At 43.6% G+C, this 16,587-nt stretch overlaps 1 protein-coding gene across 2 annotated transcripts in view; it reads right to left on the bottom strand.

Annotated features, from left to right (window-relative positions):
• LOC135227045 (ubiquitin carboxyl-terminal hydrolase 22-like) overlaps positions 1-16,587 on the bottom strand; it is a 61,606-nt gene that overhangs the window by 32,795 nt on the left and 12,224 nt on the right. For both annotated transcript variants that reach the window (XM_064266841.1, XM_064266842.1), the window contains exons 3-4: positions 14,984-15,199; positions 14,444-14,616 (exon numbers count right to left, since the gene is read on the bottom strand). In XM_064266841.1, the coding sequence (XP_064122911.1) occupies positions 14,444-14,616; positions 14,984-15,199 (389 nt within the window). The remainder of the gene's footprint in view (positions 1-14,443; positions 14,617-14,983; positions 15,200-16,587) is intronic.

Genomic DNA, 16,587 nt, shown 5'->3' with positions numbered 1-16,587 from the left:
TGGGGCAACTAAGGCCCTTCAGCACTTTAACAGAAATTGACAGTAAAAGGTTGAAAGGTGTTACAGGAGGAAAACCTCGCAGTTGCGATATGAAAATTTTTAGGAGAGGGAGGACAGAAAGATGGAAGAGAATATGACAGAGGTACAGTAAAAGGAATGAAAGTAGTTGCAGCTAGGGGCCAAAGGGATACTGCAAGGAGCCTTAAGTAATGCCTACATTACACCGAGTGAGGTGCACTGATGGCACTGCTCCCTTCGGGAGCCCTTATTGTATGCAATAATCGTGCTTTCGCATTGAAATAATAGATAAATATGGCGTGCATGTTAGGTTGCCAATAAGTGAATTTTGAATGAAATCGAATGCAGTCATGTAGCATCAGTTCTGAGCATAGCTGTATATACATACTACATATATAAAAGTATCAACCAATGGGAGAGCTTCTGCGAGCTTGTGGTTTATAAATATACTTAGGTAAATTAACCATAATCAAGTACAGTACACCACCCGTATTCACGGGGGATGGGTACCACATACCCCCATAGCCAAAATCTACGAATACTTGAAACCCCTTTAAAAGGCTTAGAACTGACTAGTTTGATAGTTAAAAAAAAAAAAAGTGCTTATACACCTGAGTATTTTAATAGGTTTATCACAAAAAGTGCATTTAGTCACAGAAATGATATGAAAATACAGTTGTACCTCGAGATACGAAATTAATCCATTCAGAGGCTCCCTTCGTATCATGAGGTTTTCGTATCTTGGACCACATTTTACATGTAAAATGGCTAATCCGTTCCAAGCCCTCCAAAAACACCCCAGTAAATTTCATAATAAAGCTAAATTGACCTATAAACAATGAAATACTACAACAATTTGGACCATTCAATACCTAAATTAATAACAAAATGACAATTTGTCGAAAATTGCATTTTTCCTAACTATACAAACCTGAGGTCCTTTAACAATGGAAGTAGCTAAGCGGCAGCTGGAACGGTCGTAAGCTTCGAACAAGGGGAGAACGGTAGTTAACTGCTTGTCCGACAGTCGCGCGCCGCGCGACTGGGAGGTAAACAAATCACTTTTGCTTTTGGCCCATGCAAAATACGCAGAGTGAGGGGTGGCATGAGGAGGGACTATATGTAAAGGACCTCAGGTTTGTATAGTTAGGAAAAATGCAATTTTCGACAAATTGTCATTTGTTCCGATACGTAATACAAACCATCGGTCCTTTAACAATAGGAAGACTCACTTCTTGGTGGGAGGAATCTGAGTCTTTTGATGAACAGACTGGTGTTCGTCCATCCCTGGAATGCCTCCCTGGTCGTAAGAGCGAGGGAGGGATCCAAGCCTCTGTCCGATTGATCGGGGTGTGCACCGCAGGATCAATGGTCAGACCTCTGGGCCGAGTACTAAGAGAGAGGCAAGCGTATCTCTTCGTACCAGCAAGCAAGAACTTGTTCCTGTTTGCAAGAGGCAACATAAAGTATGGGTTGTCTCAAGCTGGCATCCACTTCCTCCCCCTTGTTGGAGGAAGTGGTGGATATACGCTCCTATCCCTAGTGAAAAGGATAGGATGGGGCTCTGTTGAGTAGCTCACCTGCATCTTGTCCTTATCCAGCAGGGTGACGACCGTATCCCTCTAACCACAGGTAGAGGGGAAGAAAAAGATGGGAAGAGGAGCCAGTCACACTCTCATTCACCATCCATTCTTACGGTCACACCAGGACTCGATGCTGTTCAGCCTGCGAGGGTCTGGGTTCGCTACACAACGTGTTGAGCAGCCACCACGGGTCCCAAGGAAAAAGATCCAAGGACCTGTGGGCAATATCCCGAAGGTAGAAGGAAGGGCATGTGGTCTGGTTGGACCAGACCCCTGCCTTCAGTACCTGCGCCAAGGAGAAGTTCTTGTGGACAAGGCAGCATCTCCTTCGCATCGAAGGCGGTGAAGTCCATTAGGGAGGGGATTGTGAACGACTCGAACCAATCGTCAGGGACCGAAGGGTTCTGAGTCTTCGCTACGAAGTTCGGTACGAAATCGAGCGTCACGGATCCCCATCCCCTGGGTGCCTGACTTCGCAGGAGAAGTCATGCAGTTCCTCAGAGGAAAAGAAGGAAATAGTCGCATGACCTATCCCTCTTCTCTACTTCGGTGATGTCCAGTACCCAACTGGTCTGTCCGTTAGCAACGAAGTCTCTCGCATCCTCCTATCCCCATGCAGCGAAGTTCTCGGTAGTGGATAGGACACCGACACTCCATGGTGGGTGTCAATGGTATGGGTACTGTGACAAGCTATTAAAACGAAGTAATGGTTGCTGTGTAACAACCGAACTAAGTCAACAGCGTAATTCGTAACTGACTCGGGCGCTCTGACAGCTGCCGACCGACTGCGTTCGGTAGGAGGCAAGTTGTCAAAGCATCCGAGTAAGTCACGTGACCTTCGCCTTTAAAGGGTTATGCCGAGAGACCAAACCAATGATGTATTTGTTTGTCACCATTGCCGGACAGCGAGGTGATGATTCTCTTAAGGCATGTACCCAAACAGGCGAAAGTCAATTGCCTTCTAGAGACCTAGGTCCCTGAAGGTAAAACATCTCATGTTTGTTGAATCTCAGCTAAGGAGAAACAACACTATGTACCGTTGAAGACGAAGGTAGATATTGAATGCAACCTACGTCTTCACATATGAATCGAGAGAAGGATCTCAAGATTCATAACCTGTGCTTACAAATGACTGAAAACGCTACCGCTTACTTTCATTGCTGTCCGGTGAGAAGTCGTAGTTGCAATGAAAGCGGGGCGTTCTTCGGTAATGAAAACACAGGTGAAAGCCGCCTGAAGAACTGCTTCTCATGGGCTGAACATTTGGAGGTAGAGCTGTCAGGTCGGAGAGTAGGCGATGTCTTCTGACACATCTTGTAATTCGGGTTGAACAATGAACAATTGTACACCTACGAATACGAGATATTTTGAAGACAAACTCAGATGTCTGCAAAATCATTCGCATTATCGCAGTGCGATGCAGCGGGAGACTTGTACAGACTTCTGTTACCGTGCGGTAAACAGAAAGATGCAAGAGTCCAAGAGATATCTCTGTTGAAAATTCTCGCAATGTCGAAGGCGATTGAATCTAGCGTCACCGCAGTAGATGGTCCTTCATTATTGCGAGAATCCCCGTTAATCAGAGACCTACCAAGTCCATGATTGTTAGGCAGAGATACGGTTCGGTAGTCAATCAAGCAGGGGAGAGAGAGACATACATGACCGTGAATCTCGGAGGCCCAGCTGATACTGAGCTGCTTATATCAGGCAGTTCAATACGCAGTGGTTGAGCCTGCTGACTCGTCATCCTGAGTTGCCAGGTAATCCATTATTCCACGAAGGAATGCGTTCGGCTAGAACTACCGAGCATAAAAGATATGCTCGGGCAATATATTTAGGCGAAACGAATTTCGGTAAATATAAAAGTTGAAATGGTGTTGTCGTGACAAAACCATAAGTATATAAAATTGAAACTGAAAACTCCTGGGAGGTTGCAGGCAACCCCGAGTTGCAGTTCAATTATAATACTTCTCGTCTAAGTCGCAATCCGTAGAATAACTAGGATATGCGCCTACCCCTCGGACAATTCAACTGCTTAGCAGAATCAGGTCGCGAGGTTAATATACGTAGTATATTTGTAGGATTCTGAACAACGATCTCCATCCTAAATTCTTTCCTTCAAGAAAACAAAATAAGGATTGGAGATCGACCACCTTCGTTCTCTATCAAGAGAGTGAGGGAGAAGTCTTCCTCGAAGGAAAGCTTCAATGGTGAACAGAATACTAAGACGATAGTTCAAGCCAAACTGGATATCCCGTCCGATCTCCTCTATTCCAGGTTGGTCGCCTACTGTGAGATAGTTTCTTTCAGCAGCAGTCTTCTTCACAATGCTAGAAATTCCAGGAATTCGAGCATAGGCGAGGTTCCCGATTATCGTGTAACATATCGTGGGGATTCTCGTCTCGCTCACTTTGGACCGTGGTCTCGCGTAAGTGTTTGAAGATCGTAAAAACTCGAACACTCTGAATGCGCTAGAAAATTCCGTTAGAATTCTAAGCAGTCTGCGAAACCCCCACCGAATTCGTCAAACGATATCGGCTGGTGGTCCTCTCGATTCCCGTAGAAATCGAGAATGGAGCAGGATTCCTCCTCAACGACCGGGGCTTACGTCAGGTAGGACCCGAAGGTTCCCCCCGGTAGCGCAGTCCCGAACGTGGGATCCTACAAAGAATCTCTGTAGGATCCTTCCCCTTTCCCTCGTAGCCGTAAGGAGAGAGGGAATGGGGAAGGAATTGGATACTCGCTCGCCTTCCCAGTGGAACTAGCAGTTGGAGAAGAGTAGGAGCAGCCATCGCCTTGCGGCGATGGCCTCTCAGAGTCTGGGAAAACGTATCGTCAGGAGAAAACGTTTTCCCGCGGAGGGTTACGAACTCTCACTGTAGGTAAGGGTCTGCCGCCACTGTGAACGTCGTCTGGGTGGGGCTGATCGACACCTGACAGGAGAGAGCCGATACCGTCCTCCGACTCATTCCAGTCCTCGTCGAGGTCGAAACCTCTCAGGAGGATCGAAGGAGTATTTAAATACGGTGTCCGAAGACACGTAGAAAACGCCGCTGTCGCAGTAGAGGAGGTGGAAGTAGCTTGATCGACCGGCCAGAACTGAGAGAGCCTTCTTGTCCGGAGACGAGACACTGGTTCGAGACAGAATCGGCAAGCTCCGATCGCGGCAGACCCACCGTCGGTTTGGGTTCCCTCTCGGGCCCCAAAACGACTCGAGCAGAGACGTGGGCTCTGCTGGTGGGAGCGGCAATCCTTCCGCAGGGTCATTATGCTGACGATTCAGCTTAATGACTTCTGCAAATTCCTCTGTATCTCGGGAGTAACCGCGTCTTGCGGAGTAGGGACCGTCCAGTCCCTCCAACAAGAACAGATCCCTAGATACTCCTCCTTCAGAAGGAGGAAGAGCGGCAGACCCCTGACGGTCGCCTCCAGCTAATTGCGCGTATGTCCTGGTCGGTCCTAGAACCGTGCCTGGTCCATACGGCGTCATAGCGGGGTCGCGAGCGGCGCACCTCTCGCGATCACTCATAGGTACCTCGCTCCTCCCGGCGTAGCCCGAGGAGGTTGAAGGTACATGGAGAGGCAGACCTGACGCTCCCCCTAGCTCGCTGGCAGGACCAGCGTGCTTGGAGGGCTGCTGCTGATCGTCAACCCGCGGTGGCGATCGAGCAGCGATGCCTAGCCTTGCCGCTCGCCTGAGGCGAGAGGCTTGGCTGAGAACGTCGACGCTGATCTCTAGCGTCAGGCGAGCTGTTGCTGGTTACCGTCCTCCGCCCGGTCCCGATGGGAGCGGCGTCAGGTGACCTGCTAGGCTCGCTGTCACGGTGAGACCGGCGAGCGTCCTCTCGGCGCGTCGAGCCGCTGGTACCAGCCGTGGCTGGTACCGACGGCCGCGGGGACCCCTTCCTCGCCTCAACCCGTTATGGGAGAGGCAGACCTGACGCTCCCCCCTCGCTAGCTGGCAGGACCAGCGTGCGTGGAGGGCTGCTGCTGATCGTCAACCCGCGGTGACGGTCGAGCAGCAGGCCTAGCCTTACCGCTCGCCTGGGGCGATTGGCTCGGCTGAGAACGTCGAGACCGATCTCTAGCGTCAGGCGAGCTGCCGCTGGTCACCGTCTCCGCCCGGTCCCATCGGGAGCGGCGGACGGGTGACCTGCTAGGCTCTGTGTCGCGTCGAGACCGGCCAGCGTCCTCTCGGCGCGTCGAGTCGCTGGTACCAGCCGTGGCTGGTACCGGCGGCCGCGGGGACTCCTTCCTCGCCTCAACCCGTGGCTGATCAGCGACCGTCACGTTAGCCCGAGCAGCCAGTTGATCGCTGCGAGAGCGTCCACTGGCCTGGCGCGAGTCGTGTGCACGACTCTCGCCAGTCTTCTGCTCCGCGCCGCTGTCTTGACGGCGAGCGAGCTCGGGCGTCAAAACTTTGGCTGGACGGTCTTCTTGGAAGAGCGTCCACTCGGTGCTTCTCGCGAACGAGAAGCGGCCGAGACGGAACCTGGTTTAGCGGCAGACCCGCTAGCACCAGGTGAGGACGGTCCCCGTCGACTTCTTCTTTGCAGAAGAAGCGACGGGCCCCGTTCCCGAAGGAACAGGAGGACCAGCAGAAGAGCTCCCCAAGCTCGCCTGAGCGAGCCGGGCCCTTAGAAGATCCCGAAGGAGTCTCTTCTTAGGGGGGAAGGAGGCAACCTTCTTCTTCTTCGGCTGTTTGGCCTTAGAAGTCGAAGGGGAAGGTCTTCTTCGCCAGGCTCCGCAGGACAGACGTCAGGTCTTCCATCCAGGAGGGAGCCGGGCCAGTTGCCGAAGCAACAGGGCCCGACTGCACCTGTCCGGAAAGACCTGAGACTGTGACAGCATCACCAACAGCAGGAACAACAGGAACAGGTCCAGGAACCGCAGGAACATCTGAAAGTGAATGAGCAGCAGGCACCTGATCTGAAAGGAATGAGCGGCTGGGACAGCAACAGGTACGGCAGGCACGGCAGGTACCACAGGGAGAGACAGGCAGTCCTGTCGGCAGCTACCGTCATCCTCGGCACTGGCGGCAGGTCCAGGGGGGTACTCTTTGGGCAGCGGCAGTCCGGGGTCGGCAATACAAAGAACCCAGGTGGCGGTGGCACCGTCCTGATTGGCACGGCAGGAATTGGTTCTGGATTGCAGCCGTGGGTGTTACCGACATGACATGTGGTGTGTACACCAGGTGCGGTGACATCTCATATGCTGGTGTCGAGATTTGGTTGTTGTAGTGGGTTACCGTATCATGAGTGACACTGCCGACCCCGCCAACCGCTGAATCAACCCCTGCAGTCCCAGCGACTCTCACACCTGTCCCAGGTCGTCCTCGCTGATGGCAAACCTGCGGAAGCAACAGTCGGGTTAATTAGAGGGGCTTCCTCGCGCCTGGGGGGAGAGAACCCCACCCAGAGCGGACGGAAGACCCCGAGTACAACTGGACGTCCGTTACCAAAGGAGTCACTGGACTTCCGATGACTTCTTGTGTCCTCGTACAGCACCCACTGCGGCCTCTGACGAATGCATACACGTTACACAGGGCTCGTTGCGGGAGCACTCTCGCCCCCGACAACGAGTACAAACCTCGTGAGGATCTACATCTACATTCAAGGTCGTCTCCCACGGATGTAGCACCTGCGGTAACATAGATAGATTAGTAAGAGGGGTTCCCTCACGCACGGGGGGAAGACATGCCCCACCCCGAACGCAAGGAAGCCCCCACATACAAAATACAATGAAGAAGCTGAGCGGGGGGCAGGAAGGAAGACGAAGAATCGGCTACCAACTTCCTGGCAGACCTTCGCTTCCCCCACCCCCGCACAGCAGTGAAAAGTAATATGAAAATGAAACAGAATACTGCCCTTGCGATTCACTTCATAGAACTTAAAGGAGAAAAGATCAATATTCCCGGGTAAGAACGGAAACTTGATCCAATAATATGATGCTATCATAAAATATATATATGAAAATGAAACAGAATACTGCACTTGCGATTTCATTTCACATAAAAAATCGTAAGGATCAATTCCCGGGTAAGAACGAAAATTGATCCAGATTAAATTCATGCAACCAATAAACAAATGAAAATGAAAAGAATATTGCAATTGCGAATCCACTTTCATTGCATTCTAATATTACAAAATTAAAGTTCGTGCCGAGCGCACTCACACTCTCGGTAACGAACGCACAGGGCAAAAATATAATGAAAAAAGTACTTACATTTTTCAATTACACCCTTTCGCCCAAATACATGACTCGGCGCGAGCGCGCCCCGCCCTCGGCACCGAGACATAATTCAAGGGTTCATAATTAAGTAATGAAAATGAAAACAGTGTACTTACAGTTTCATTTTCAAGTCAAACAAACCATTAGTAGAAAACACAATATAAACAAAGCATACGACGATGAAGACGGGCAGAGAGCGATGACGAACACGTCCTTCACACCCGCTGGCCGAAAGCAAAAGTGATTTGTTTACCTCCCAGTCGCGCGGCGCGCGACTGTCGACAAGCAGTTAACTACCCGTTCTCCCCTTGTTCGAAGCTTACGACCGTTCCAGCTGCCGCTTAGCTACTTCCTATTGTTAAAGGACCGATGGTTTGTATTACGTATCGGAACAAATGCAAAATAACCTGTAAATAAAGTGTATTAGTGTACATGGTATACAAGAAATACTGTACGTAAAATGTGGAAGCTTTCCTTTCGAGTGAGGCTATCTCCGAAAGTGGCGGCAGAGGAGGAGGAGGACAAACGATTGCACTTTATGAAAAGCGGCTAGAACATCCTTAATTTCTGCAGTTTTTTTCTTTTTTGATTTTTAACGTTTTTTTTTTTTTTTTTTTACTTTACGTAGGTTTTTTTTTTTTTTTTTTTTTTTTTTTTTTTTTTTACAGAATTTCAACTTCACCACTACTTTCAACTTTCTGTTTTTTATCACTTGGTTCTTCCTTTTTGCTTACTCCTGCTAATGCTAAAGGCCTCTTTAAAAAATAACGATCCAAGGAAGATTGCTTCTGCCTACTTTTCACAATGTTCCTGAAACGACTCTGGCAAACGTCATCGAACTGCGCAAGCATACGACCTGTGTGAGCCTTTTCGGGGTGTCTTTTTTCTATAAACTCGTTGTGTTCATTAACGGCTGGCCGTCTAGATAATAATCTACTAATTGTTGCACCTCATGACTCTGTTGGCCCTGGTGTCCATCAAAACCCTGTTCAACCAAATGCTCTCTGTCCAACTGATTTGGGTACTGAATGTTCGGCTGCTGACCCTCAAAATAAACTGAAGTACCTTGATTATACTGGTATGCATGTTGTAAATGATTGGTCAACACCCTCTGTTCAGCAGGGAGTGGAGATTGTACCAACCTTGCAAAGATTCCAGTTATCCCATGAGAGAGACCTTGATCACTTATCCCATGTGAGAGATCTTGGTCACTTATCCCACAAGAGAGATCTTGGTCAATCATATCATATATATGCCGTCACTCAAGAGGTGCTCTTCTTTTTCCATTTTCTGTGAAAAGATGTGAGAATTTTTTTTTAAAAATACCGCGTGCGTACTATAACAATGCTGGTACCGAGTGGCCGAGGCACGCCACCACGTACATATATGCATTATGGGAGGGACGCTGGCCAATAGGAGAGAAGGATCTCATGGCCACGACTAGCATCAGGAACCAATGGGAGAGCAGGAGGATGGTGGCGAGTCTACTAAGTTGGCAGCGCGCGAGTTTCAAAATTGTTATCGGTGGTTCGGGCGAATCTCGGACTTTACAGAAACCTTTCGTATCTTGAAAACTTTTCGTATGTAGAGCCGTTAAATTTTTTGTATTGGCTTTCATATCTCGAGTTTTTCATAAGTAGAGCCTTTCGTATCTCGAGGTACCACTGTACAGTAATTTGTGAATATTTCTCAGTGAAAAATACCCCAAAATTTTCCACAATTAATGGGTATATACGGCCCATGGAAAAATCTGTGAATCGAGTTTGGGAATAGCGGGGGTCGACTGTACATTAGAAGTGCGAAAGTCCAGTAGGCCTATATGAAAAACCGAGACCTGGAAGAATGGAAAGATTCTCTAAGGAAAGTTGAGGCAATATGAAACAACCAGAAGTATATTGCTCTGAGGAGACAATAACAGGTTTGCGAAGATTGCGTTTCATCCATATCGTGAAATTTACGACGAAAAAAAGAAGCAAGCAATTCAGACCTAGCTAACCATGTTTTTAAAACAAACAACTCCCGCCACACTGAGCGTTGCCCCAGCTGATGATGCCAACGACCCACAGCCAAGCACCAGTGATGCTAGCTGTCAATAAGTTTTTAATTTGATGTACTAGTTTTCAATTTTTGTATGTCCATGTGTGCATATGTATTTTTTTTTTGCATCTGTATTTTATATTTTTGTATGCTTTCCACAATAAAACAATTGTACTGTAGCAAGCAGTGTTTGAATCAAACCTGACAAACGTAGCAATAAGAAACAGTATGATGTGTAGAGAAACGGGTTTGACTTTAACTTCACAAAAGTACGCAACCTATGACACAATGTGATGTGTAGAAAGACGGCACAAATTGTATAAAAATTTAAAGAAATCATAACAACTATGAAATATGATAGTGTCTAAAGAAAAATAAAAAGATTGCAAAATTAATTAACTAAAGCAGCCTGACATCGCTCAATTAGGTAAGTAATGCTGATGTCGGTCCGAATCCGATTCCCATTTTGCGTCCAATTTTTCCTTTCTGTGATATCATAGTCAGAATGCATTGAACATCCAAAATTGGCTAATAAATTACTGAATTATACCGTATAATATGCAGTAGTATACTGTAGATTAGGCTAGTGTATTCATAAATATACGTACAATATATGTACGTACATGATGATATCATCATCGTATGTATACGCGAGGGTAACTTGTTAAATGTTACTCAGTTTCTCTTTGTACTGAATTATTATAAGCAAATGTGCATTGAACCTAGAGAATTTGCTGAAATTAATAATGACTATGCCATAGATGTATAAAGTATGCTGTGTAGTGTAGGCTAGGCTACCCTAGATGTAAAGATGGTACTAATTACCCTAGGGTAGGCTAGGCTAGCCTAATATTCTTTCGGTAAATTAACATTGGCAGACTTACGTCCAAATCGATTTACGACTGGTTGGTCGATACCAATTGCGGTCGTAAGTCGACAACTACCTGTATACTCAACAACCACAGCTTCTTGAATAAAATAGATGAACAGCAAGCCAGAATTGCAGTAAATGGCATACCAATGAAAGCTCTACTAGCAGAGGGCAAAATTGGTACAATCAAAACACCTGGAAGATGAAATGCCCACAGAAAGAATAAAATTTCTCCTTGGGACCAAAAATTTTAAAAATCCAACTGATCATTATCTATAAAAATATAAAAACCAGCCACCTCATCATAAGAAGCTTGTTTTAGAACAGTACAGTCATTATGAATTTACATGCCTGATGGATGGACACCACCACTTATACATTGGGATGGCAACCACTAAGTTCTCACAGCATCTCTAATGTCACTACTTAAAGATGCCAAATTCCATCACTTCAATTACGTGAACAGAAGGTCAGAAAGAGCCAAATTGATTAAGGCCATTAAAATTATAAACATGGCACCAGACCATCAACACCTGCTCCTTCTTGAAGCCTTGCAATCCTTGGAAAATAGTCCTGCACAAATTCTGCAACAAATACTACCACTAGAATGGAGTGCCATTCCCAGAGTAACAATAAACAACGTAAGAAAGAACACAGAAAAAGGGCTGATCCCAAACACCAACTTCAGACAGACAAACAAAAAAGAAATTTTAGTAACCAAACAGCACCAAATGCCAAACTAGAAAAATTTAGAAATAAAATGAATAACCATCACAGTGGAGGACACACCAGCAGAAACCTCCCAACTTCCCTGATCAATATTACTAAGAAGTTCCCATTGCCTTCAGATGTGAACTTCAGTGAAAACATAAGGTATCACAACTGACAAATGACAATTTGACCTGCCCAGACTTCTGCTTACCTGAAAACCACCTCCACTGCTATGTATACCTGTACACCTTTGTATTCTATTCATACCCTCTGTGGATGACTGCTTGTATGAGCTAATAAATAAACAGCAGCAACTGTATATTTTACTACACACTTTATTTATCATCTAGATACCTTGTATCAGCCGAATGCCATTGAAACAGTATAGTAGAACCCTGGACCTTAATGCTAATCCATTCCAGAGGCAGCATCAAGATGAGATTCATTTAAGAGATCTGAATCAATTTTTTCCATCAGACATAAGTGAAAACGGATTAATTTGTTCTTGGCCACCTGTTATTACCCTAACCTTGCCTTTTTATACAAGCACTACACTTAAATTACATTTAAATAAATGATATACAGTGGTACCTCGAGATACGAAATTAATCCGTTCCGAGGCGGCCTTCGTATCATGAGTTTTTCATATCTTGAACCGTATTTTACATGTAAAATGCCTCATCTGTTCCAAGCCCTACACAACCACTCCAGTAAATTATATTTCCAGGCCTACAACACATGTTCTAGGGTTACGACACCGATCCGACGGAAGAAATATGACTCCAAAAAGGCAAAATACTGTACATACTTGAGTAATATTCAACTGCATGTAATGTTCAACCCCATTTTTACTGCATATATTAGGACTTTAGCATATGTCCCTTAGCAATAAGCCTAGCCTATGTTAGCGGTTGCTACTGTAGCCTAGTCTATGATTCTGGCATCTGAACCTTAGATTCTGGCATCTGAACCGAAGAGCTAAAAGCTTAGAATATGCCAATAAAATGTATAATAATCAGTATGTACTCATTTCAAATAATTATTAATCAATCATTAACTATAATACACAAACAAAAAAAGAAAAAAAACCTTCCAATCATTTGTTTTCATTCAGCTCTTACGAGTACCAAACGAACGCCGAGCAATCACTTTTCCTAGGACACAGTAAGCCATAAATTTTCATTCGTATCTCTCTTCAACTAATGAAACTACCAAACAGTATAATAATCATTAATTTCTATTCTTTATTCTATATTTACCTAATGGAGATACCGAGTTACTGACAGCTATAATGCAACATATACGTAACTTAATATTAAAACAGAAGAAGAATTCTAAAAAATACGTATTTGTTGGCAGTCTGATTTATTTTATATTTTATGATATCTAATTCACAATTTTTTTTATTAGATTTATTGCATGTACTCATTTCAAATAATTATTAAGTAACCATTAACTAAAAAAAAAAAAATAAAAAAAAAAAAAAAAAAGCTTCCAAACTTCTGTTTACATCCAGCACTTACGAGTATCGAACAATTGCCAGGCAATCACGTTTCCTAGTACACAGTAAGCCATAAATTTTCATTATCTCTCTTCAACTACTGAAACTACCAAACAGTATAATAACCATTCATTTCTATTCTTTATTCTATCTTTACCTAGTTTTTTTTTTTTTTTATTAAATGTATTGCCTGAATAAGTTTTTCAATTTACAGCATCCTTTTACCAATGGAATACATAAAGCACAAGGGGTAGATGCAGACCAATAGGAGAGCAGGATCTTATGGGGTGACTAGCATCAGGAACCAATGGGAGAGCGGGAGGATGGTGGCGAGTTTACTCAGTTGGCGGCGCGCTAGTTTTAAAATTGTTCTCGGTGGTCCGGGCAAATCTCGGGACTTTACAGCAACAACCTTTCGTAACTTGAGCAATTTTCGTATGTAGAGCCGTAAAATTTTTCGTATTTGCTTTCGTATCTCGAGTTTTTCATAACTTGAGCCTTTCGTATGTCGAGGTACCACTGTATGCTGTTTTAGACATTTTTTTAAAATTTTATTTTAAATAAATGTACAGTGCATCCTCGACTACAGCACTTTTTCAGTGCCGTAACTTATGTTGCATTAGTTACAGCGCCCTATGAGAATAAATTTAACGGTGCTTACAACGCTGGAACTTGAGGCAACATCAAGTTACGTTACCATAACTTGAGTTATGGCACTGTGAGCGGTGTTAAAACGCTGTTGACGACGAAAAACCGACTTACAGTGGAAAACAACTTACAGCATAGCGCTGAAATGGACTGTATACTGCATCAAAAAGACTATCTATCGTATGTCCAATGAAGCTGTTTTACCTATGGTTGACTGAGCAACATAGACTAGGTAAGGTATGTATAGTATGCACTGGGTAAGCAAAAAACTTGCTATAATAAAACATTGAAAAACAAACCTAATTCTTAACAGTAAATTAATATAATAATAACAATAAGATGCTAAACCAGTCACACAAATGCCCTATCATATACGTACTTTTCAATAATCTCCAAGTTCAACTGTGGTTCTTACCATTTTCTTCTTAAGCTCGTCTACAATGGCTGTCTTGGGACCCATCACTGAATCAAAATACAACACACAAAGCCACAAAAACTAAGAAAATATCCCTGTACAAGCAGGTACTTCCTCAAAACAATAGCAGCAGAGTGAGTGAGCTTTAAACAACAGCAACAAAAATGCCAACTAGCAGTGACTGACTGAAACACTTTTACAAAAATCATAAGGATCATTGAATCAGTTTCTGGTTTTTTGTTCAAGCACTGATGCAATATTTACTCAAAATTTTGCATAAAAATCCTATTACGTCAAGTTCTAATACAGTCAAGGACCAGGGTTCTACTGTAATTGTTTTCAGTAATAATAATGAAATACTTCTAGATTACTGCCTAATAAAATAAAAACCAGGCAGCATCATATATAAAAATAAGTTAAACACATACCTCTTGAAATAATCTGGAGATTTCGCAAACCAAGCAACGTGAAGCATCATTGTTAAATTGGCAGACATGCTTGTCCGAGAGAAAATAGTCTCTAAGTAAAGGGGTGTGCGTCAATGCCTGCACTATGCAGCTCATAAAGCAAGTATTTCCTAAATTGATTAAACCTCGAAGACCTGTAAAGAAGAAAGTTTGCCACTATTTGTGCCAAATGATAAAAGGAAAAATTCAATACCTTATTGTTTTCAATTAGTATTTCTATCCAATGAGCAGTATTTTCTATATGTTATTTCTCTAGTTTTGCAATTAAAAATAATAAAGTATTAATCTTTTAAAATTTCCATTGCACAATTGCTGTATAAAAAAATGGTTTATAATACAAATGGAAAATTCAAGTCATTACCGAAGAACTTGAAAATGCAAAGGATGCAAGTCATTAAATGCAAATGAAGTGTGATTCCCTCTTATGTATTTAAACGTCATATAAACTACTATGCACGTCATCTGAAAAAACACGTGACCATACATTGTAAAAAATCATACCAATAGTTGAATTTGCAGTTGGCCTCCTCCTTTTTGGATGAGTCTGCAAGAGTGTCATTTCCATTTCATCTGGCTGCCATGACCTGTATTCAGTGTCAAGACCAAGCGATCGACGGGATTTTTCACGGCAAGCCTTGGCAATCCTCCCAACCTCAGAGTCATAGACATAATCTCCACAAGCCATGCACAAGATCTGGCCTTGCTCAACATCAGCAGCTGCAAAATCCATTTACATTAACATCAAAATCAAAATCTGCTGTAACCTACTATTCTGACATTTTAAAATAAATTCTACAACTGCACACCACTTAGGTTGTGGTAATCCCGTTAGCGTAGTAAAAAAAAAATTGTACAACTGTACAGTGTGTGTCTATAAAAATAGGATAATATATTGCCAAGCACAGGGAGTACGTAATCACACAAAAAAAAAAAAAAAAAAACCACAGTGATACCATCCATGTTAATAAACTGGACACAAAAAATGATGGTCTAGCTGACATAGAACATCATTATCAATTATTTTTCAAAATGAATGCAAATTTAAATTAAACCATTAACTTTGCAATTAAGCAAAATGTACCTGCATTCATGTAGAACATGCCACAGCATGGCATGGACTTGCATATTTTATCATGCAACTCTGAATGTGCATACATTCATCATACCTTGCCTAAAGGTCTTTGACTAACCAAGAAAGCTCCCCAAAGAAGAGAATGACCATGAGTGAAAGAGAAACCGAGCAGAGGTAATAGCAGAATAATGCCCATGTTGATGACAGAAGTTATATCAACAAACAAATTCACTTAGGAACACAAATGGAAAACCAGCCTTGCTTCAGTTTTCACCTCTCATTTAATAACAAATCAAAATAATTAAGGTAAGCCATATGCATCCTGGGAATGTAACTTGGTGGGGTATTACATATATTGTATTCATTCATGTATGGTGGTTACTAGGAAGCTGGATTGATTTTTATTTTTTCTTATTTTTTAGGTTTTAGGCATAATGTCCAACACTGGGGCAACTATGGCCATTCAGCGCTGAAACAGAAATTGACAGTGAAAAAGTTTGAAAGGTGCAACAGGAGGAAAGCCTCACAATTGCACCATGAATAGTGTTAGGAAAGGGTGGAAAGTAAGATGAAAAAAAGGTAATATGAAAGGAGGTACAGTTAACAGAATGAAAGTAGTTGCAGCTAGGGGCCGAAGGGACGCTGCAAAGATCCTTAAGTAATGCCTACATTGCACCGCATGAGGTGCATCGACAGCACTACCCCCCTACAGGAACTAGGAAGCTGGAAAATCATAGAAACTTAAGGCAAAAAAACATGGCAGTTTACAATCTGAGAGCCTCTTAAAACTGAGTCAACCTCAAAACGATAAAAGAAAGTGGCAACTCTAAAAATATTACCTATCATAATGAGTCTCATGAAGGTGACAAAGCATAACTTCTGGTTAAAGATGTTTCAATTGCTTTTTATAAATTTTTTTAGAATATAAGATTCATTGATGCAGCTGTCAGACAGAAAAAAAAAATTAAAGGAATAAACAAAAAGCAGCAACGTTAATACCATTATTGGTGGATACTGCAAAACATGAAAGTAC

This window comes from Macrobrachium nipponense, chromosome 15 (assembly GCF_015104395.2).
Source record: "Macrobrachium nipponense isolate FS-2020 chromosome 15, ASM1510439v2, whole genome shotgun sequence".
NCBI classification, from domain to species: Eukaryota; Metazoa; Arthropoda; class Malacostraca; order Decapoda; family Palaemonidae; genus Macrobrachium; species Macrobrachium nipponense.
The sequence above is the reverse complement of the archived record's forward strand: the minus strand, read 5'-3'. Positions and strand labels throughout refer to the sequence as shown.